Source organism: Cydia strobilella, chromosome 1 (assembly GCF_947568885.1).
Source record: "Cydia strobilella chromosome 1, ilCydStro3.1, whole genome shotgun sequence".
NCBI classification, from domain to species: domain Eukaryota; kingdom Metazoa; phylum Arthropoda; class Insecta; order Lepidoptera; family Tortricidae; genus Cydia; species Cydia strobilella.
In genome coordinates this window covers 35,038,612-35,061,950 of record NC_086041.1, presented here as the reverse complement: position 1 = coordinate 35,061,950, position 23,339 = coordinate 35,038,612, and the positions used below count along the sequence as shown (strand labels likewise).

The 23,339-nt window shown below is 39.9% G+C and overlaps 1 protein-coding gene across 1 annotated transcript; it reads left to right on the top strand.

The window, feature by feature from the left end:
- The first annotated feature begins 494 nt into the window (after positions 1 to 494).
- On the top strand, positions 495 to 22,553 carry LOC134745000 (poly(ADP-ribose) glycohydrolase-like). Its single transcript, XM_063678969.1, has 13 exons — positions 495 to 636; positions 713 to 999; positions 1,609 to 1,770; positions 3,687 to 3,796; positions 5,432 to 5,575; positions 6,847 to 6,929; positions 7,859 to 8,021; positions 9,487 to 9,617; positions 10,707 to 10,894; positions 11,518 to 11,643; positions 16,132 to 16,249; positions 17,602 to 17,837; positions 20,291 to 22,553. Exons 1-13 carry the CDS (start codon positions 582 to 584, stop codon positions 20,726 to 20,728), a joined length of 2,241 nt encoding a protein of 746 aa, XP_063535039.1. The 5' UTR covers positions 495 to 581; the 3' UTR covers positions 20,729 to 22,553.
- The last annotated feature ends 786 nt before the right edge of the window (positions 22,554 to 23,339 follow it).

Below are 23,339 nucleotides of genomic sequence, written 5' to 3'. Positions count from 1 at the left end.
CAACAATCCTCGTTGAGGTAATCCAGTATGGTCCGTTCGTTAGTTGTTTCTGCTTCCAACATTTCGCGTTATTATTCTAGGAAAACTGGGATACAAAACACATGAAAACCATGAAAACAAAACAAACGGAAACGGAATGTCAACTTGTTTTTGTCTCCAAAGAGAATATAATATACCACTACGTTATGACTTGTCTCAACTCGACTCTCGTGCGCTCTCGACTCGTCAAGTATGAGTGTCAAACCTTGTGTCAAACTGTTGACGATCATTGCGGCGATATCTCAAACCCTAAAGGCACTCCACACTCGTACGCGAAGCCGCGAACGCGAGTGTGGCTGTGGAGTCTAGTTCGCTAATCAGCGAAATCGACTCTACACTCGCGTTCGTGGCTTCGCGCCGCGTAGTCTGGAGCGCTTAACATGCCTGTTGCAATGACAGAGACGGATATAGACTTTTCAGTCTTTTTTCGATTATCTTATCTGTGACTAGGACCGCACGTCACGTCGGACATGCGTCGGACGTAGGTAGACGTAGACGTCAAATCGAATGTTATTTTACTCGTATCTTATTTATTTCTTTTCATGAAAATTAATTTAACGCTTCATTTTACAAGAATATTACCAAAAAGCTACAAAGGTTAGCTCGCTTTCAATATTTTACTCATACTTTTGCATTAAGTACAAGACCAACAATTAAAACATTTCGTTTACAGTGGCAAGGCATGATTTTCGCGCGTTTGCTATGACCACCAACATGGAAAGTGATAATAACTGGCGAGGCGTTCCTTTAACCGAGATATGGGGGGCGCAGTCCCCATGGGGAGCTCCAGAGTTCCCTTTAGTGGCCCCGGCATTTAACCACACAGTGTTGTACCATATTCCGAGCAGCGGTTGTGTGCCGGGCGACCGGCCGCCGAAACCGCAGAACGGACAAGACAAATGGGACCACGATTTCGTCAGGATGCCGTGCTCTAATCAGAGTTTATATCCAGTTGAAGATGTAAGTTTATTTATAAAGTGTATCTACAGATGTCAAGTACAGTGACATTTTTTAATGAGGTATATCCCACAATTCACACAATATTTTATTTAATGGCTGTCTGGCGAAACAAGTTGGCCCAAATTTGCCAGAACAATATTTGGTTACAGGTGAAGTTAAAGTGATGTCACAAAGTTTGTGCCTCCCCCTGCCCCTTGTCACGACATGCAACATTCTCTTGACCCCCTCCCTCCCTTGTGGGCATCTTTCTCTTTTACTCAAGTTATGGCGAAATTACGGTGACAGAAAGATGCCTGGCGCATCTTGCGATGTTCGGTGTTCACGGTAGGGTAGAGGCTCAGGCATGGGACGGCTGTTTCTTTTTAATTATAAAATTTCCTGGTCGGTCCGAAGGGGACGGATCAAAAACATGTGATGAGTGCAAACTGCGGACCTGTTTGAACTTGTTCCCAGCTTTTTAGGTAGTTTTAGGTAATATTCGGTTCGGTATGAGTTGAACCGAATGTTTAGCCGAATTTTCGTATTTGGCAAAGTCCATATTCGGCCCATCCCTAGACTGTATCATTTCAATCTGCAGGAGGGTATGAAGTTTTTCTTTATTTATTGTAGAGCTCCGGTGAAACACACTTGAAGAAACGCTGGGGCTTAATCCAGAGTGCCCTGTGGAAGCCAATCCGGAACAGCCACGAGCTAGCCGAAGCTATAATAAGCTATAACACACAGTTCAAAAACACTTGGAAGTTCAGAGCACTACATAAGCTGTTTAATGAGGTAATATCAACAATAATAATAATAAAAAAATGTTATTTATTTAGATATTAACCCATTACATTAAAATAATTATAATAATAATAAAATCATTTATTTCGACCAACTTAGGATCATATCACATTACATTGGGACATTACATTAAATAATAAAATTATAAAATTATAGCAGTTAAAATTAACATTAAAATTAAATTAATTAATAAAATCATAATTATTACTTAAAATCTAACCTAAACAATATACTAAGCCTTAGGAATAATTAGTAAATCCTATCTATATTAAATTTAACTATTCTAAACTAAAGGAAACTGAAATTTAAAAAAAATCAGTTTAAAAATTAATTAGACAAGCATAACACTACATCTAATACTCGTTCATGATATATATCTTTATGATTACTGGATACAGGCCATATCAGTTGCCATAACTGCCTGCCTGCTTATTAAATAATAATAATAAGCGAACGGTCTCATAGCGAAGAGTCTCGACCAACACCTTGAGAGACTCTCGCTAGGTGGTTGGATCAAGGGTCAGATGCAGAAGGCGGTGATCTTGGACACGGCACGGATAATCCGCCGGTTCCTCTCTCAGCGGCCCTGACCACCGGCAGCTTGGGCCCTGCCCCGCTGCCGGCGGCACCCTAGGTTAGGTTTTTTATAATGTGTTTATATATTTTTGTAATGTTTTGTAAGTGTTTTTGTATTTTACTTTTATATGCATGTTATAAAACCCTAACCTAAGACTCAAAATAAATAAAGGAAATAATAATAAAATTTAATAAGCTATACAATTAATTAAATAGTTGCAGCGGAAGCCTTGCTCATTTGCATAGGTTGCGTATACTATGTTAACAATGGTGTTCAAAGACGCCTAGTCTTACTAAGATGGCATATAGTCGAGAAATTCGGACGGGCACCGCCGTGGCGGGGTGGCCTAGGGGTGCATGGCGTTAGCCGCGATAGCTAAAGACGCCGGTTCGAATCCGACCTTCACCACTGGAGGGCTTCGTCACTTTTTCTTTAATATATGACATCTATTACAGTTTTTAATAGTGTTCAAGTTAATAAATATTTTAATACTTTAGGACAATCTTACACAGATCAATCTTACTTCATGCATTCTTTGTTATCTATAGTCCATCCTCCTAAGGCCCAAGGTCCTACCTTTAGTACTTGTTCAGATCATATTTAATAGGGGATATTACTGCAATGTTCTGCTACCAGAGTGCAGCACTAGCCTTTTTAGTAAACCATACTGTACCTTTAACAGGTTTTTTACAAGTTTTCAGAGATAATAAAATATGACATTGATGCATCATGATTGTTTGCGGAGGACCTACCGGGAAACGAGAATCCGAAATTTCGCTATCTGCCTCTTGATCGCTCGAATATGCAAGAGTGACAGAGATGTTAGATAGCGAAATTTCGATTTTCTTGTTTCGCGATAGATTCTGGAAGTCGCTTTTGCTTTGTTTCGTTCAATTTTCAAACAACGCAAACTCAACTTTATTTTCCTACAGTTTAGGTTCAAATTTCAATGGCAAATTTTGGATATTTCTTTTATATGGCTGGGCCTTACCTACCGACCATATATTATATGTTGTGCAATCTGGCTAGCTTCCAACTAAGCAGTTTTTACTATAGCTACAAAGAATATAACAGTTTAATTTAAACAAATAGATCAAAACAAGAATCAACAAGAAAACAAGATTGAAAACTTTCCCAGCAGTTTAAAAAAAATATGGGGCATTTTCTATGAAAAGGGACCTTATTGTCGTTGGAGCTTACGCCGCACAGCGTCGCGCGGCATTGTATTTATATCGGAGCATCGTTAATAATGGCGTAAGCGCCATTGACAATAAGGTCCCTTTTTATAGAAAATACCACATATTATAGTTTGCCATATTTTTATTCACAGCATTTGGAAGAAGAGGAATCCCAGTACTTCTTTGATGTCACATTGCCCGAGATAGCCAAACTTGCACTTGAGTTGCCTAAATTAATACAGTCCCCTATACCATTGCTCAAGTAAGTGTTACCTTGTATAAATTAATACAGTCCCCTATACCATTGCTCAAGTAAGTGTTACCTTGTATAAATTAATACTGTCCCCTATACCATTGCTCAAGTAAGTGTTACCTTGTATAAATTAATACTGTCCCCTATACCATTGCTCAAGTAAGTGTTACCTTGTATAAATTAATACTATCCCCTATACCATTGCTCAAGTAAGTGTTACCTTGTATAAATTAATACTGTCCCCTATACCATTGCTCAAGTAAGTGTTACCTTGTATAAATTAATACTGTCCCCTATACCATTGCTCAAGTAAGTGTTACCTTGTATAAATTAATACTGTCCCCTATACCATTGCTCAAGTAAGTGTTACCTTGTATAAATTAATACAGTCCCCTATGCCATTTCTCAAGTAAGTGTTACCATGTATAAATTAATATACTCCCCTATACCATTGCTCAAGTGTTACCTTGTATAAATTAATACAGTCCCCTATGCCATTGCTATAGTAAGTGTTACCATGTATAAATTAATATACTCCCCTATACCATTGCTCAAGTGTTACCTTGTATAAATTAATACTGTCCCCTATACCATTGCTCAAGTAAGTGTTACCTTGTATAAATTAATACTGTCCCCTATACCATTGCTGAAGTAAGTGTTACCTTGTATAAATTAATACAGTCCCCTATGCCATTGCTCAAGTAAGTGCTACCTTGTATAAATTAATACACTCCCCTATACCCATTGCTCAAGTAAGTGTTATTCATTTGTTTACGTTACATGTCCGTCTTTGGGTTACAAACTTACGTCTGTATACCAAATTTGAACTTAATTGGTCCAGTAGTTTCGGAGAAAATAGGCTGTGACAGATGGACAGACAGACAGACAGGCAGACGCACGAGTGATCCTATAAGGGTTCCGTTTTTTCCTTCTGAGGTACGTAATCCTAAAAATAACAAAAGCTGATTAGCAAGCTGGTAAGCTATTTTCGGATATTTGTTATTTTCGATGAGATCTTTTGCATAGAGAAATAAGTAGGCATAGAGTGTCGGAAAGCTAGAATTAATGAAAGCATGACGACTGACGAGAGGGACTGAGGGAGCGGGCGGATGCGTCCGTTGTAAAACTTGGTATTCACCCCCACGCCCGCTTCACCCTCAGTCCCCTTACTTGTCATCCATTGTGTTAAGCTTTTGGACTTATAACCAACTGGTTATAACTGGTTACTGGTTCATACAAGTATGGAGTGAGCACTCTTTAATTAGTTTCTCTATGCTTTTAGGTATAACTAGAATGTTTATTTTGAAATCGATATCTGCTTCTAAATAATATTTGTTGTTATAGCGGCAACAGAAATACATCATCTGTGAAAATTTCAATTGTCTAGCTATCACGGTTCATGAAATACAGCCTGGTGACAGACGGACAGACAGACAGCGGAGTCTTAGTAATAGGCTCCCGTTTTTACCCTTTGGGTACAGAACCCTAAAAACTAAAATATTTTGCTAGACTTATATTGACCGTGATTACCTTTTGTATTATTTATGAGCTCCCGATATCGGTCTATATCCCGGTCAATATAAGTCTAGTGAAACTAACCGTGAATCATTCAAAACTCTAAAATATTTTCGTTACTCCTTACAGACAGCACAAAAACCGGTCAATATCACTGTCGCAGCAGCAAATATCAAGTTTGCTCGCAAACGCATTCTTCTGTACGTTTCCGCGGCGAAACAGCACCAAGAAGAGTTCTGAATATGCTTCTTTCCCGCACATCAACTTTAATACGTGAGTCAGAATCAGAATAGCCATTTATTAAATTGACACATGCTTATTAAAAGTCGTAAAGTTATATTATAAATAAAATGTAGTAAAAACAACTATTTTTATGCCTCTTTTTTTTAATACTACGTCGGTGGCAAACAAGCATACGGCCCGCCTGATGTTAAGCAGTCTCCGTAGCATATGTACGGCTGCAACTCCAGAGGAGTTACATGCGCGTTGCCGACCCTAACACTCCTCTCCCTCTCTTTTATGCCTCTGTTCTTATTGCATATTTATTAAGACAAATATTAAAGTACTGTTGTAGTGTATGCTCTACACAGGGACCGGCCCGCTATCCCTTATCGGGGTTTTATAAGGGTATTGCATAAGGCTTAACTCACCATACCCTTTGCCAGACGAAACCCTTTGTTTTGGTTTTAAAAACCCTTATATAAAGCTACCACATTTGAGTAATCGGTAGCCCAAATACCCTTACAAAACCCTTATCATCCGCTCACCAACACCTTGCATATTGCTTATAAGGGTTAGCCTTATAAAGGGCTTCCCTTTTAGCATATAAGCGTGCTAATTTAAGTCGTCTACCTTGTTCATAAAGCACACATTACTTCGAATCCGAGCGATCGTCGGCGGAAACGGCGGCGTTCTTTGACTAGGCACGTATTTTCTTTCCTTTTCATACACTACCGTAGATATATACTAATCCTGTCTCTTTCACGCAAAGGGAAACCTTTATAGAAAGCGCTTAAAGATAAGGGTAACCCTTATTAAGAGTTAGCCTTATTTTTGGTTAGCTTTTCGGTAAGGGTTAGTCAAAGGTAAGGGTATGAATGGGCTTGCAGTTCAAAAGGGAAAGTCTTTCAATGTGTTAGCCGTGTTTAAGTGTTGCCCATTGAAAGGGTTTTATCGCGGAAAGGGTTGTCCGGTCCCTGGCTCTACATACTTATGTAAATGGTTCTATATATATCCTATCAGCTACATACATAACTATGTCTAGTATACACTACACTGCTGCATCGCTGCAACCGGAATGGTTATATGGGTTAGTAATGTAAAAAAAAAAATTAAAAAATGTTTAGTTTTATTTTTTTTAAACATGCGATGGATGGTGTGGTGTAGCTCATAGGATATATATGTATAAGGACCATTTACATAAGTATGTAGAGCGGTAATAAATTATCGTTTAAGCTGAACACTCATTTCTACTCAACTCGGAATCCTCAATTACACTGTAAAGACATAAATTTATGATTTATTGACATTTATTTTTGTTACAGACTTTATGAAACATCGGGATCAGATTCCATCTTGGAGAAGCTCAAGTGTTTGTGCCACTACTTTAGAAGAGTCTGCACTAAAGGTGATATTATTTTATATCAGCTAAAAAGCATTGTTTTTTTAGGGTTCCGTACCCAAAGGGTAAAAACGGGATCCTATTACTAAGGCTCCGCTGTCCGTCTGTCTGTCTGTCACCGGGCTGTTTCTCATGATCCGTGATAGCTAGACAGTTGCTCGGTGCGCGAGTCCGACTCGCACTTGGCCGGTTTTTTAATCAATTTTGTAGTAAGCATTAAAATCCCGTCATTGTGACGCTTACTACAACTAACAACAGAGACCGAATTAGATTCCAAAATCTGTACTTTGCTAAGAAACAGTACTTAAAAATCTGCATTCTATAATATTATATTCCGAAGAAACCCTAATTGTAAGTTTTCACATTGCCCGATCCGATATCGGATTTCGGATGGAAGTAAAATGTAAGATGTGTTTTTCTGTATTTATTTTATAAATCATTTTTACTAACAACGATAGACGCAAAAAGGCCGACTTGATGCCATATGGCACTCTCCTGCAGCAGTTTTTCTCATCCGATATCGGAAGGGCGCTTCCGATAATTTCAGCCATGTCGGAGTCCACCGTCAACTGTCGGACCGATAAAATTTGTTTGTGTGCGTATGTGTATGCATGAAGTTTGTTGTAGTGTACGTGACCGCTAAAGCCGGCGCCTTCGCCCCCGCGGCCTGACTACTTCCGCGGTCGCGAATGTAGGATCCGATAACCAGGGACGTGGCTAGAGGGCAGTCACCAAATTTGCGCCCCCTGACGACTGACAATAGTTTCCCAGCCTTTTGCCCATTTTGGCGCCCCCCCTTGGATGACGCCCGGGGCACTTGCCCCCCCTAGTTGAGCCACTGCCGATATCGGATCGGAGAATGTGAAAACGCTCTAATAACGCCCTAGATTCTAGGGCCTAGAAACTGTACTCAATTCTCGTTCTGTATAGAGCAGTTCCAGTCGGGGCAGTGACGTTCTCGCGCCGCTCGGTGCCGCCGCGGCGCTGCCCCGCCTGGCCACAGTCTACTGCCTCCCTGGCTGCCGTGCCTCTACACGTAGCGGCCGGTGGAACTATTGAAGATTCTGACGGTCTGGTGCAGTTGGACTTCGCTAACAAGTGAGTGAACATAACCCTCGAGTGATCCCACCGACTGCGCAAGACAAGCTTATGTCGCCTGGCCGCAGTCCCATTACATGTTGCTGCCGGTGGAACTAGGAACTATTGAAGATTCTGACGGTCTGGTGCAGTTGGACTTCGCTAACAAGTGAGTGAACATAACCCTCGAGTGATCCCACCGACTGCGCCAGACAAGCTTATGTCGCCTGGCCGCAGTCCCATTACATGTTGCTGCCGGTGGAACTAGGAACTATTGAAGATTCTGACGGTCTGGTGCAGTTGGACTTCGCTAACAAGTGAGTGAACATAACCCTCGAGTGATCCCACCGACTGCGCCAGACAAGCTTATGTCGCCTGGCCGCAGTCCCATTACATGTTGCTGCCGGTGGAACTAGGAACTATTGAGGTTCTGACGGTCTGGTGCAGTTGGACTTCGCTAACAAGTGAGTGAACATAACCCTCGAGTGATCCCACCGACTGCGCCAGACAAGCTTATGTCGCCTGCCCGCAGTCCCATTACATGTTGCTGCCGGTGGAACTAGGAACTATTGAAGATTCTGACGGTCTGGTGCAGTTGGACTTCGCTAACAAGTGAGTGAACATAACCCTCGAGTGATCCCACCGACTGCGCCAGACAAGTTTTTTTTGTTTTCTTTATGTCGCCTGGCCCCAATCTATTTGCTCGCACGCCGCAGTACCATGTTGCTGTCGGTGGAATTATTGAAGATTCTGACGGTCTAGTGCAGCTGGACTTTGCTAACAAGTGAATAATCCTACCGACTGCGCCAGAAAAGCTTTTGTATCTTTTTTTATGTCGCACGACCGAAATCTTTCACTGTGAAATAAAAAAAAATATGCAATTTTTTATGTTTGACGATCTTTTTGTGAAATTCTTAGTATTAAATTTGATCTGTATAATAATTCAATATTATTATGAAATAATATTAACATCAATAAATTGCTCTGATAATTACCTTAAGATAATATATATGTACATATTATCAAAGATAGATATAACTCCGTAATAGATGGATACAGTCTAAGGAAAAAACGTGCCTCGAAAATCAAGAAAATTTGATTCTCGTTCAGAGGGCGCTACTAGCTTTGGCCTACAGTCGTATAGATGGCGTTGACGGTTTCGTTTGTTATTTAACAATTTTAACGCATATCAGTGAAAGAACGTGGGTCAAAATCATAAAAATAATTAATGCAAATAAAAAAAATCATTTATCCATATTTAAATACATTTTATCGTATTTTTATAAATCTTCATTTTTAGTTTTAAAGTGTGTCGACAGATGGCAGTGAATTTACTGGGGTTACAAAATTTACTATGACAGTACCGCTCTAGTATAAGTTACTCTATGATATTATTCACCATTCATAAGTGCTTGTTGCTAGGCCTACATGAATAAAGTATATTTGAACTTGAACTAGAATTTATACACACTTTATTAACTTACAGATTCCTCGGCGGGGGCGTGTTGGGATACGGTTGTGTCCAGGAAGAGATTCGCTTCGTCATCTGTCCTGAGTTATTGGTATCCATGCTGTTTACCGAGGTGCTGCGGCCGAACGAAGCGCTCATGATCATAGGTAAATAAATTACATGCAGTTTGATTGTCCGAATTCGTCCGACTGAACTGTCATTTTAGTATATAATAGTTTGGCAAGTGTCAAGGGTTTTAGATTTTTTTCATTGTGACTGACGTCTGTATTATACAATTTATTGACTTAGAATAGTGCAGAATGTGAAATGAGTTGCCTCCTGATTTCCTTTGCGCTACGACATGGGAGTCTTCAAGAAGCGGGTATTTAGGGTTCTCAAGGGTCGGCAATCCTGTGATGTTGCTTATGTCCATGGGCGACGATGACCGCTTCCCATCAGGCGGCTCGTCTGCTCGTTTGCTGACTATCACATTAAAAAAAGCCGGCCAAGTGCGAGTCGGGACTCGCACACCTCGGGTTCCGTACTTTTTAGTATTTGTTGTTATAGCGGCAACAGAAATACATCATATGTGAAAATTTCAACTGTCTAGCTACCACGGTTCACGAGATACAGCCTGGTGACAGACAGACAGACGGACATCGCAGTCTTAGTAATAGGGTCCCGTTTTTACCCTTTGCGTACGGAACCCTATTTATTTATTTATTTATTTAATCTTTATTGCACAAAAGAAAACCTTACAGTACAAAAGGCGGACTTAATGCCATAAGGCATTCTCTACCAGTCAACCTTAAGGCTAAGCAGAGAAATTGTGGGCGGTGCTACAAATACAACAGCAAAAATAAAATAAAAATAACATATAATCACATATATACAAGTATAATATACATATATACTATATAATATATATATATATAAAAAACGACGAGACTCATTATGAAACTAATAAAAATACACTAAGAAACTTTCTTTCCGCTAGCATAGAAAGCACGTAAGGATTTTTTGAACGCGAACTTATTTGGCGCATTTTTTATGTTAAAAGGAAGTCCGTTCCAAAGGCGCGCCACCTGCACAGTGAACGAATACGACATGAACCCGGTTCGGTGAAAAGGGATGGACAGAGACATATTGCCAGAAGAGCGAAGTTGGCGGTCGCGAGAAATGCCGTAGTATTGAAATAAGGATTTGAGTGAGAGTGAGAAATCATTAACTATTGTTAATGATTTTGAGTATTTCAGGCTGCGAACGCTACAGCAAGTACTCCGGCTACGGGTCCAGTTTCCAATGGTCCGGCGACTACTCCGTCGCGACCCCGCTAGACTCGTCGAGCCGGCGTCGCGCGTGCGTGCTGGCGGTGGACGCGCTGCCTTACGCCAGCGCGGCGCTGCAGTACAGACCGCCGGCTATGGTTAGAGAACTCAACAAGGTACTTTTTTTATTGTTATTTTTGTTGCCTATGGAACTCTCCGCGCGAGCTCGGTTTTATACCTACGAATCGCGTCCCTTTCACGGTACCAAGCCAGTTGGTTGCCACACGCGCTAACTCACGCACGTCACCGCGCGCTCGGATACGCCAGAGATCGTACGAAAGTAATGTCTTCGCAGCGAAATACTAAAACAAATAATAAATTATAGTTTTTTACTCTTCCGACAAATGAGGAAAAGTACGTAGACATTCTCAATGTAGGTACTTACACCTACTGTTATTATTTTTACGATAGTTACAAGCTACGTAGGTACTATTAAATTGTTTTAAATATGTAGGTAATGTTTTTTATGACACATTTATAGTATCTACCTAAGACACCTAAGTATTTGAATGAAGCGTCGGCAACCCTAGCGTTGTGTCGGCGCGCGCGGTGCGGGGAGCGGCGCGTTGAAGGTCACTCCATTGTATTTTTGTGTAGGTATCAAAACGGTCGGTAGGTATTTGCGTTTTCTTTGAGAGATAAGTATCTGTTCGTAAGAACTATTATATAATCTGTGCAATGGGTGTGTCCCACTGCTGGGCAAAGGCCTATTTTTAAGTATATTTCAACATCATTTCAGGCCTGGGTGGGATTTACCTTCTATTCCGAAGACCAGCCCACAAGCACCCAGTACCCCGGCATTGCTACTGGCAACTGGGGCTGTGGGGCCTTCGGGGGCACTCCGCAGCTCAAGACCCTCATACAGGTTAGCTGGAAGCCTTATAGGGATAAGTTCGCCTTTGAGTGGATCAACATTTTCTCGATCAACTCAGTTCCTCACGGACAACAGTGGCGCACTTTATTAGAAGAAATGTTGCTTCACATTCTACTAGCATGCTAGATAAGCCATTATGGAAATGACTAACACAAAAATGCATCTTTGATAAATATACCATAAAATCGGGATATTTCAAGCTGTCCAGGGGAAAAAGTTGATTAACCCCCTTGTTTTACAAATACAAATAGTTTATTATCATAAAGGTTGTTTACATGTGCATAGATATATCCATCAGACTCCAAACTAGGCTGAGCCTGTATCTTGGAAGTCTGCGAGAGCGATTGACAATTATTTCCACATTATTATACATTGTTTAATACTAAAAGTAATTACTACAATACAAGCTAAGGAATACAGAATAACTAAATAACTAAACTAAAAACACTTACTGACACTTACCTTACAAAGATTTTCTGAGCAACCGAGTAGTAAGGGCTTGGAACAAACTCCTGGAAGACGTAGTTTCAGCACAAAATGTGAACCAGTTTAAAAATAAATTAGACAAGCATAACACTACATCTAATACTCGTTCATGATATATATCTTTATGATTACTGGATACAGGCCATATCAGTTGCCATAACTGCCTGCCTGCTTATTAAATAATAAAAGATCTAAACATGTTATTCAAGTTTGGATGTGAGCGTGTGTTTGTGTGGGTGGTGTGTGTGAATGTGCCAAAAAGGAGTGTGTGCGTGTTTGCATTGCAGGTTTGTATTATGTGGGTAGGTTAAGCCTTCGTTGTCAGTTTTTCCGTCTCAGCATAAGTTGCACATTATATATTTTTTTCTGTTGATATTGACGTGAAGCTGGCAGGAATGTCTAAAGACCTCCTCCTCTTCTTTGTCCTCGCCTTATCCCGTTACGCGGGGTCGGCTTTCCTAATCTTGAGGCGCCACTTTGTTCGCTGATATGCGTCGTCACTGGACAGGCCCAACTCCTTCATGTCTCTCCGGACATTCGTCAGCCAGGCCAGTTACTGGCCTGCCCCTTCCTCCCTTTGCTGCAGCCATGGAAAGGCACTTTTTCACAACGTGGTTTTCGGGTCGACGCATCACATGTCCGAACCACCTTAGTCTGGATTCCTTTATCTTCTCGGTAACTGGTGCCACCTTGAAGGTGCCCCGGATATATTCATTTCGGACTCTATCTCTAAGGGTAACTCCTCCTGCCCAACGAAGCATACGCATTTCAGTAGTGTGTAGTTTTTGCTCATGTATTTGCTTCGTAGCCCACGTTTCACTACCGTATAGTAGAACTGGCCTAACGGCGGTTTTATATATCTTGCCTTTTGTTTTTATTGGCATTTTTGGGTCACACAAGACCCCTGTTAGTTCGCACCATTTATTCCATCCAGATGTTATTCGTTGCGTTATGTCGGCTGTAATCGTGCCATCCTCAGCAATAACAGAACCTAGGTATTTGAACTTTTTTACTCTTGGTAGGATTTCTCCATCAAGCTTCAGCTCAGTGTGTGTCGTGCTAGATTTGTCAGTGCCGAAGTTGAGCACCATATACTCCGTCTTGGTTCTACTTATGCGCAATCCGTTTGGCTCCAGAGATCTCCTCCATTGATCTAAGCTATCCTGTACTTCTTGTTTATTGTCTGATATCAGAGCCACGTCGTCAGCATACAATAGGTTCCACGGTAAGGGTTTCTGGATTCTCTCGGTGAGGTAATTCATGATGGTATTGAATAGTAGAGGGCTAAGAGCGCTTCCCTGATGAACCCCAACTTCAATATCAAAGCTCTTTGACATACCTGCTGGGCTTCGAACGCTTGTCTGCACGTTGCGATACATGTCTGTTATAAGCTTTATGTATCGTTCAGGAACGTTTTGCGACCTTAAAGCCTGCCATATCAGTGTTCGGGGTACTCGGTCAAAAGCTTTTTCTAAATCTATGAAGATCATCCACAATGTTTGTTTATTTTCACGAGCTTTTTCTACTAACAGCCTTATTGCATGTATTGCTTCTGTGGTTCCTTTTCCAGCAATAAACCCAAATTGATTTTCTGTACAATGAATTAAACTCTGAAGGCGCTCACTTAGGACTCGCTCCCAGATCTTGAGAGTGTGTGATGTAAGTTTAATACCCCTAAAGTTTCCGCAATCTCTAACATCTCCCTTGTTTTTGTAAAACGGGACCAATATACTTTTTCTCCAAGCAACTGGCATTTCCCCGTCGTCTAAAATCCTATTGAATAGATTTGAGAGCCAAATCTCTCCATCGCTTCCTAGAAGTTTCCAGAGCTCTGCGGGTACATCGTCAGGACCCGTTGCTTTGTGGTTTTTCATTTTAGAGATTGCTTTCCTCACTTCTGCCGGGGTTATTTCACTGATTGGTCCTTCGGTTGGCGGTAATTCTGCTTCTTGATGTCTAGGGAATTCTTCGTTTAACAAGTTTTGGTAGTACTCGTACCATCTATCGCAGATATCCTTGTCGTTTGTGAGTAGAGTGCCTTCTCTGTTTTTAATATACTTGGTAGTTTTGAAGTCCTTAGTATCATTGTGTCTACGTCTAGCCACTTTATATATATCATTACTAGTGGTTAAATCTAGTTGTTTGTAAAACTCTGAATCAGCCTTTTCTCTCTCAACGGCCACCGTTGTTCTTGCAGCTTTTTTGGCTTGTTTGTAATTTTCCTTATCTTCATCGGAGCCTGTATTTTGCCAGATTTTAAACAGACGTTTCTTATTAGCAACGCTATCTTTGGTGCAGTTGTTCCACCATTTGGCATCCTTTGCACTGTGCAGAGCTCCTTTGCTGACCCCTAGTTCGTGTTTAACGGTGGCTATGCAAAAAGTTTCAAAGTTTTTCCATGTTACCGATGGGTTTTCATTTTGAGGGGGATTTTTGCATAGATAGTCCACAACATGATTTCTGACGGCACTGCCCTTTTCACCCTTTAGTGCATGCCATTTGATCTTTTCGACTTTAGGTAATTTTGTCTTAATGGATTTTTTCAGTTTCAGGGCAGTTAGTAGGAGTCGATGTTGGGAGGTAAGTGGTTCCCCTGGAATAACCTTGCAGTCCTTGATGCGTTTTAAATCTCCTTTGTCTATAAGAAAGTAATCTATCTGTGTTTTAGAGTTTCCACTCTTATATGTTATAAGATGTTCATTCTTTTTCTGGAAGAATGTGTTTACTACTGCAAGGTTATGAGAGGCTGCAAATTCTAGAATAGTTTCCCCTTCCCTATTTTGTTCTCCGTATCCAAAGCCACCATGATAACCCTCATAGCCATCTCCGTCCATTCCCACATGACCATTAAGGTCTCCACATATGATTTTTTGTTCCCCTGTGGGTATAGTTGTTAAATGTGTTTGTAGTTCTTCCCAGAACTTAAGTTTCTCTGTATCTGGACAGTTTACTTGCGGTGCGTAGACGGAGACAACATTTAGGCACGGTTGTTTATCTAAGGCTAATTTAACTGACATGATGCGATCGCTTATTCTACTTATTTCGACAACGTTATTACTAAGGTATTGATCCAATATTATTCCAATGCCATTTCTGGTGTTCTCTTTTCCGTTGTACAGCAGCTTAAAACCTTTCCCGATTTGACGCGATTTTGCACCCTTCCATTTTGTTTCTTGCACACAACATATGTTTATGCGACGTCGTTCTAGAATTGAGCTAAGTTCGGCACTCCGTCCAGTCATTGTACCAATGTTCCAAGTGGCTATGCGCAATTCAAGCATTGGTGCAGTGTCTTTTCGCTTCGATATTTCGTCGCTTATGGGGGACGCCTAAAGACCATTGCCATAATTAAAAAAAAAAAAAAGATAAAATAAAACTATGAAAACGGATTATATCGCGTATATTGAATTTATAATACATCCCGACGTTTCGAACCCTTTACAGCGTTCGTGGCCAACGGGTGACTGAGGAAAAATTACAAAGTGCAAAAATACCCACATACTAAAATAATGAACAATCATAGACTACAAACTTTAAGGCTGGTTGTACATGCAAAATCGGTTCATAAGGCTAGTTATACACTACAATTATTTTCAAGTAAAGATATATACGCGACAAAAAAAAAATGTGTATAACTAGCCTTATGAACCGATTTTGCATGTACAACCAGCCTTAAAGTTTGTAGTCTATGATTGTTCATTATTTTAGTATGTGGGTATTTTTGCACTTTGTAATTTTTCCTCAGTCACCCGTTGACCACGAACGCTGTAAAGAGTTCGAAACGTCGGGATGTACCTATATTATAAATTCAATATACGCGATATAATCCGTTTTCATAGTTTTATTTCATGAGTAACTATCGCGGTAACCGAAGACAATATTAAAAAAAGATAAGTTAAACCATCTTGTCACTTTAACTTTGACATTGTGAACCGACAATGATTTTATATCTAGAGCCCTAAAAATTATAGATAGAGTGTTTATTACTTGCAGCTCATGGCGTGCGCGGAGGCCCGGAGGCCTATGGCGTACTACACGTTCAACGATGAGGGGATTCGGGACGAGTTTGTGAACGTTTATAACTTGCTTGCAAGATATAATATCACTGTTGGTGAGTTTTGTTTGATCTGACAGTTTTGCCACATATAAATATTACATATCTTACTAAATTACTAATTGACTTATAAATGTACCATTCATTCATTCAACTAATCCCTTAAATTAACAAACAATAGGGTATTTGACAGTATTTAAAATAAATTATTTTACACCATGCATGAAATAAAGCACCAGAAGATTAATGGAGTAACGTGGACAGCAGTTATTTTTAGACACAATTTCTATTTTAAAACCTGTATAAAATTATAAAGAGTAGGTAATTTGATTGTGACGTCACATGCTAGTGTTTCATATAAATTCCATAGTAGCAAAATCGTTTTGACAGTTCGAAAAAAGAAACTGATTTGACTAGTAGTCAAATACCCCATTCAATTGATCCAGTAAATTAATTGAATTGAGCAAATTATTGTAATTTGAAAATTTCTTACTTTTTTAACCTGTCTCTGTTTAGCCGTATGATAGACCGGTAGAGATTGCTATTGAGTACTTATTCCCCACCGCTATTTGTACATATCTGTTCATAGTGCAATAGTTGTAATAAATATTTGTAATGATAAAAAAAAAAAGCAAAAACCTATTATAATCAAAGTTGAAAAACATTGGTAACCGCACTAGGCACGCGTATCGCGGCGACTAATAACATATATTATAACCAAGATGCTTCAGCCGGATGACAGATTAAAACGTAAATGTTATTTTAATTAATAAATAGGTAATTTAATTTGTGATTGTAATCTTTAAAACAATTGTTCATTCGATAAACCTTAGGGTTCATCCATTAATTACGTTACAGTAACATTTTAAACTTTCGCGGTTTGAACACATATTAAATCACATTACGTTACACTAATTTAGAGTTTTTTTGACCCCTCCCCCCCTCCTTGTCATACTTGGTCACATTTGGCAAACCCCTCCCCCTCTGGTGTGACGTCACATTTTTTCAATAAATTAAAAAATATATCTTTATTTCAGATCCATAAGTCCATATATGGTTAGTTACATTAACTTAAAAGCTATATTAGTTACATACACTAAGTATTCAATGAAATCGGTTAATATTTTATCAAAATATTTTTGACAAAAGAAATATTAGTAATTTTATAACCCAAAACAGGTTGGGAAAGAAAATTAATAGATTAAAAACGATTATCGTTCCAAAAACTTGTTATTTAACTGTACAGCGAATAAAATAATTTAAGTAAGTTAAAGTGACGTCATAAAGTTTGTGAATTCCCCCTCCCCCTTGTCACAATATGTCACATTTTCGTGACCCCCCCTAAACGTGTGATGTACTTAATGGATGACCCCTTATGTTAAAACTTACAACACGCCAACTCATTCCAGGTCAACTGTACCAGTTGATCGCGCGGTTTTGCACGACGGACGTTCGTAAGGGCAACCTGCACGACTTCATACAGCACGCGCTGAACAACGGACAACTGCCTCCGACCTGTCCGGCGCCGGAGCCCGCGACACCGGACACGGCGCCGAGTCCCCCGGACACGGGACCGGGGACTACCGACGCGAGTCCGGCGGACAGCTCGAGCACGAGACAGACGGACGTGGAGAATATGGATATTGTAAGTACCATCTCTACAATCATCGGTAAATCACGTTACTACACTTTATGAAACAAAATCCCCCGCCGTGTCTGTCTGTGTGTATGTATGTTTGCTATAAACTCAAAAACCGGCCAAGTGCGAGTTGGACTCGCGCACGAAGCGTTCCGTACCATTACGCAAAAAACGGGGGAAAAAATCACGTTTGTTGTATGGGAGCCCCACTTAAATATTTATTTTATTCTGTTTTTAGTATTTGTTGTGTACTGTGCTTACCACTGTACAGTACACAACAAATACTAAAAACTGGAGCCTTCTGGAGAAGACAGGCTCTGGACAGGGACTCGTGGAGGAATATGGGAGAGGCCTATGCCAAGGGCAACCAGACAAGACGTCTGCGGAGAAAGGCTAGCAGTAAGCAGTAAGTAAGTGCTTACCACTGGCATAAATGGGGCTGGTGTGACTCCCCTCAGTGCATGTGTGGTGACCCCGAGCAGACGGTCAAACACATTGTTCTGGAATACCCTCTCACCAAATTCAAGGGACGGATTGAAGACCTCGCGAACCTCAGTGAAAGGGCCATCGAGTATTTGAAGAGTGCAAACCTCAATCTTTAGATTAGTATTTAATTTAAATCCAGTAACTGTAATGCCATACGATAAATAAAAAATAAGTATTTGTTGTTATAGCGGCAACAGAAATACATCATTTGTGAAAATTTCAACTGTCTAGCTATCACGGTTCATGAGATACAGCCTGGTGACAGACGGACAGACAGACAGCGGAGTCTTAGTAATAGGCTCCCGTTTTTACCCTTTGGGTACGGAACCCTAAAAACTAAAATATTTTGCTAGACTTATATTGACCGGGATATAAACCGTGATTACCTTTGATGAGATAGAGCCTGGTGACAGACGGACAGACAGACAAACAGACAGACAGCGGAGTCTTAGTAATAGGGTCCCGTTTTTACCCTTTGGGTACGGAACCCTAAAAACTACTGAACGGGTTTTCATGCGGTTTTCACCTATCAATAGAGTGATTATGAGGAAGGTTTAGGTATATTATTTATAAAGGTTTTATATGTACAAAGATAGAATAACTCCGTAATAGATGGATACAGTCTAAGGATAGAACGTGCCTCGAAAATCAAGAAAATTTGATTCTCGTTCAGAGGGCGCCATTAGCTTTGGCCTACTGTCGTATAGATGGCGTTGACTGCTTCGTTTGTTATTTAACAATTTTAACGCATATCAGTGAAAGAACATGGGTCAAAATCATAAAAATAATTAATGCCAATAAAAAAAATCATTTATCCATATTTATCGTATTTTTATAAATCTTCATTTTTGTTTCAAAGTGTGTCGACAGATGGCAGTGAATTTACTGGGGTTACAACATTTACTATGACAGTACCGCTTCTAGTATAAGTTATGATATGTATAACCCGTGCGAAGCTATTTTCTGATTTTCTTGAATTTGCTAAAGGTGCAAAAACTGTGTTCTAACAAAATGCACCTTGCAAGCGATGAGCTTTTTCATTAATGTTCATCTGTACTAAAACTTGCATATATATTTATACTAGCGACCCGCCCCGGCTTCGCACGGGTGCAATGCTGATGTATAATACATATAAACCTTCCCCTTGAATCACTTAAAATAAATCGCATCGAAATCCGTCGCGTAGTTTTAAAGATCTAAGCATACATAGGGACAGACAGACAGCAGGAAGCGACTTTGTTTTATACTATGTAGTGATATGTATTCTGACCGTTATATTTAAAAATTTCAAAATGAATAACAATGGGGTTGGCAGGTCGAAATGTTTAGCAGATGGCGCCAGCATAGCTTACCCTGACAATCCCTAAAACTGTGTCAAATTTTTGTTTTTTTTAATGCCCTGGATGCCAGCCCTTTAAGCCAAATCTCATAGAAAAAGGGGCAAGCTATGATGGCGCCATCACTGCAAACCTTTGGCAGTTGCCAACCCCATTACTCAGAACCATTTATATACGTCATTAATCATTATTGTTACACTAGCTTTTGCCCGCGACTTCGTCTGCGTGGACTTAGTAACCGCAGCTAGAGTAAGAATAGCGCCTGGAGAAAATCTCATAGCAATCTAAATTTGAGCATATTATGCACACAAATTAGCAGGCACTTCGTTAATTATCTCAATTCCACCCCGCTTTTTACTTTCTTAAGGGATGATTTTCGGGATAAAAACTGTCCTATGTCATTCTCAGGGACTCAACCTATGTCTCTGCCAAATTTCATCTAAATCGGTTCAGCGGTATAAGCGTGAAGAGGGAACACACAGACAGAAAGACAGACAGACAGAGAGACTTTCGCATTTATAATATTAGTATGGATTGAGACAAACCAGTTCTCATTATTAGTCAAGGTTTAATTTGATTCATAAGTATGTCCTTTACCTTTTAATTATGCTAGTAAATACGTATCTGACTTTTCAGTGTGACACATTGGACATGAACGAAATAGAACTCTCCGAGTCGTTACAAAAGGAACTCCTCAGACAATCACCTGACATGTTCTCTCAAGATGACACAGACTCCCAAGAAACACAACTATTAAACAACCGTGAAGACGTCTCTAAATCAACAAGCGCAGAGGTTCACAAAATGGCGCCCAGTTCAAACAAAATGGCCGCCAGTAACAGTAAAAGTCTAACTACAGATTTGTTTGAAGAGATGAATAAGCTTGACCAGTCGAATGGTAAGCTAAATCTATCTAAATCACACACTAATATACTATACGAATCTGTAAAAAGTATAAATGATTCTATGGATACGAGTGAGAAATCGGAAGAAAGTAAATCGGATCCCAGTTCGGAGATGAAGAGAAAGATGGCTAAGAAAATAACTGATTATTTTAGTAAAAAAGCTATTTAAATTTAAAAGTGGAAAAATTACTGCCTTGGGTGAGACTTGAACTCACGGCCTCTGGATAGATACTCCAGCGCTCTGCCAACTGAGCCACCAAGACCTCATCCATAGTCAGCAAATCTTCCCACTATATGGGTCTAGGGGACCCTAGCGACATCTACCGTGAGAATGTTACACTTCTTAAACGGCCACCGGAGTTCCAAGTCATATTGGAAATTCACCAGTTACGAGTGCTACCCATTTTAAATTAATTTTTAACAAGCAGAAACGTCTGCGATCGATGCTATTAAGCTTAGAATAAATTTAAAAGTGGAAAAATTACTGCCCTGGGTGAGACTTGAACTCACGGCCTCTGGATCGATATTCCAGCGCTCTGCCAACTGAGCCACCTCATCCATAGTCAGCAAATCTTCCCACTATATGGGTCTAGGGGACCCTAGCGACATCTACCGTGAGAGTGTTACACTTCTTAAACGGCCACCGGAGTTCCAAGTCAGATTGGAAATTCACCAGTTACGTTAGTTAGAGTTCAAGTCTCACCCAAGGCAGTAATTTTTCCACTTTTAAATTTATTCTAAGCTTAATAGCATCGATCGCAGACGTTTCTGCTTGTTAAAAATTAATTTAAAAAGCTATTTGATGTATATACTGCTTAGTTATGTTATAGTGTGTTTCTGATATACTTATTTACATCGTATTTAAGAGTTGGCTTTGTTAATCTTGGAAGTTATTGGCCTGGGGCCCATTTCACAAACGGTCAAATCGTATGGGTTGCCATGACAACACAATAATAATATTAGACAATTGTCGTTCGAGAAATTGGCCCCTGTAGTCGACATCAAATATAATGTCGAAATTTAGGGAATATTACGCGAAAATCTGCGTAGGAGGCGCCACTACCACAATCTGAGGGTCTATTGCGAAACAAGAAAATCGAAATTTCGTTATCAAACATCTGTCACTCTTGCATAAAGAGGCAGATAGCGAAATTTCGGATTCGCGTTTCCCGGTAGGTCCTCTGTAAACAAACCGCCTTGATGCATCAATGTCATATTTTATTATCTCTGAAAACTTGTCAAAAATTTGTTAAAGGTACAGTATGTATAAGTTACTCTATGGTTTACTAAACGGGCTAGTGCTGCACTCTGATGGCAGAACATTGCAGTAATACCCCCTATTGCAAAAGTGTAAACATATCTTTATTCCGTAGACTAAAATGACATTTCATGTGGTACTAAGAAATGTCATGTCTTACACATGAAACGTCATTTTAGTCTACGGAATAAAAAAACAAACAGACATTTAGTCTGTATACATAGAAAATAGTTATTTGTGCAACAAGAGAGGAAAGTTGGTTTTTCTTGCGAGTGTTTATTTTGAGTCCCGAGAAAGCGAAAGATTCTAAGGTAGAATCTTGAGCGTAGCGAGGGACTCATAAACACGAGATGTAAAATAACTTTGCTCTCGTGTTGCACACATAATTTTTCACCTCAGTAGTGAGAACATATTAAAGGTTAAAATGTATTTCGAATTACACAGAATAAACAGAAAAAAAAAGTATTATAATATGTACGATACGATAAGATACGATACGATACGAGACCGGACCGGACCGTACCGTACCGTACCATAAAAAAAAATGTAATAAAAGTATGAAGTTCATGGCCTTCACTAAATTAAAAAGCTACATTGTTTCACTCCCTGGAGTGAGGAAAGTCGCACTTTCCTCACTCCAGAAAGTGACGAAAGTAGGCTTGTTCGAGCTGCTGAGGTGAAAAAATAATGTTTAGACTATAAAAAACTTCATGTTGAAGTTTCCATACAGTAGTGCCTCCACATTATTGTAAAGTGTATATATGTGATATGATGATATCTGTATTTTTATTATTTTGAAAATGAATTCAAGTGTATTATTATATACTTATTATTTTCATTTTTAAATTTTAACCAAAAATTATAAACAAACCGTCAAACGCAAGTATTACCGCGTATGTGTCTTCTTCCTCGCGTTATCCCGGCATTTTGGCACGACTCGTGGAAATCTGGGGTCCGCTTGACAACTAATCCCAAGAATTAGGCTTAGACACTAGTTTTTACGAAAGCGACTGCCATCTGACCTTCCAACCCAGTGGGGAAACTAGGCCTTAATGGGATTATAGTGCGGTTTCCTCACGATGTTTTCCTTCACCGAAAAGCAAATGGTAAATATCGAACGATATTTCGTACATAAGTTCCGAAAAACTCATTGGTACGAGCCGGGGTTTGAACCCGCGACCTCCGGATTGAAAGTCGGACGCTCTTGCCGCTAGGCCACCAGCGCTTCTATGAGTTACCGCGTATGTGTGAAGCGTTATAATTATAAATCTACCTTTTCGTCACAATTTCTGCTGATCCCGTCCAGACGGGATGACCAAATTGACCAATTTGATCAGAAAAGAAATTGAGGTCAATCTCATCTAGCGTCCAAACTTACACAATTTAATCACCAATTTTAGATTTAAAAATAAACCGGCCAAGTGCGAGTCAGACTCGCTCAAAAAAAATCACGTTTGTTGTATGGGAGCCCCACTTAAATATTTATTTTATTCTGTTTTTTAGTATTTGTTGTTATAGCGGC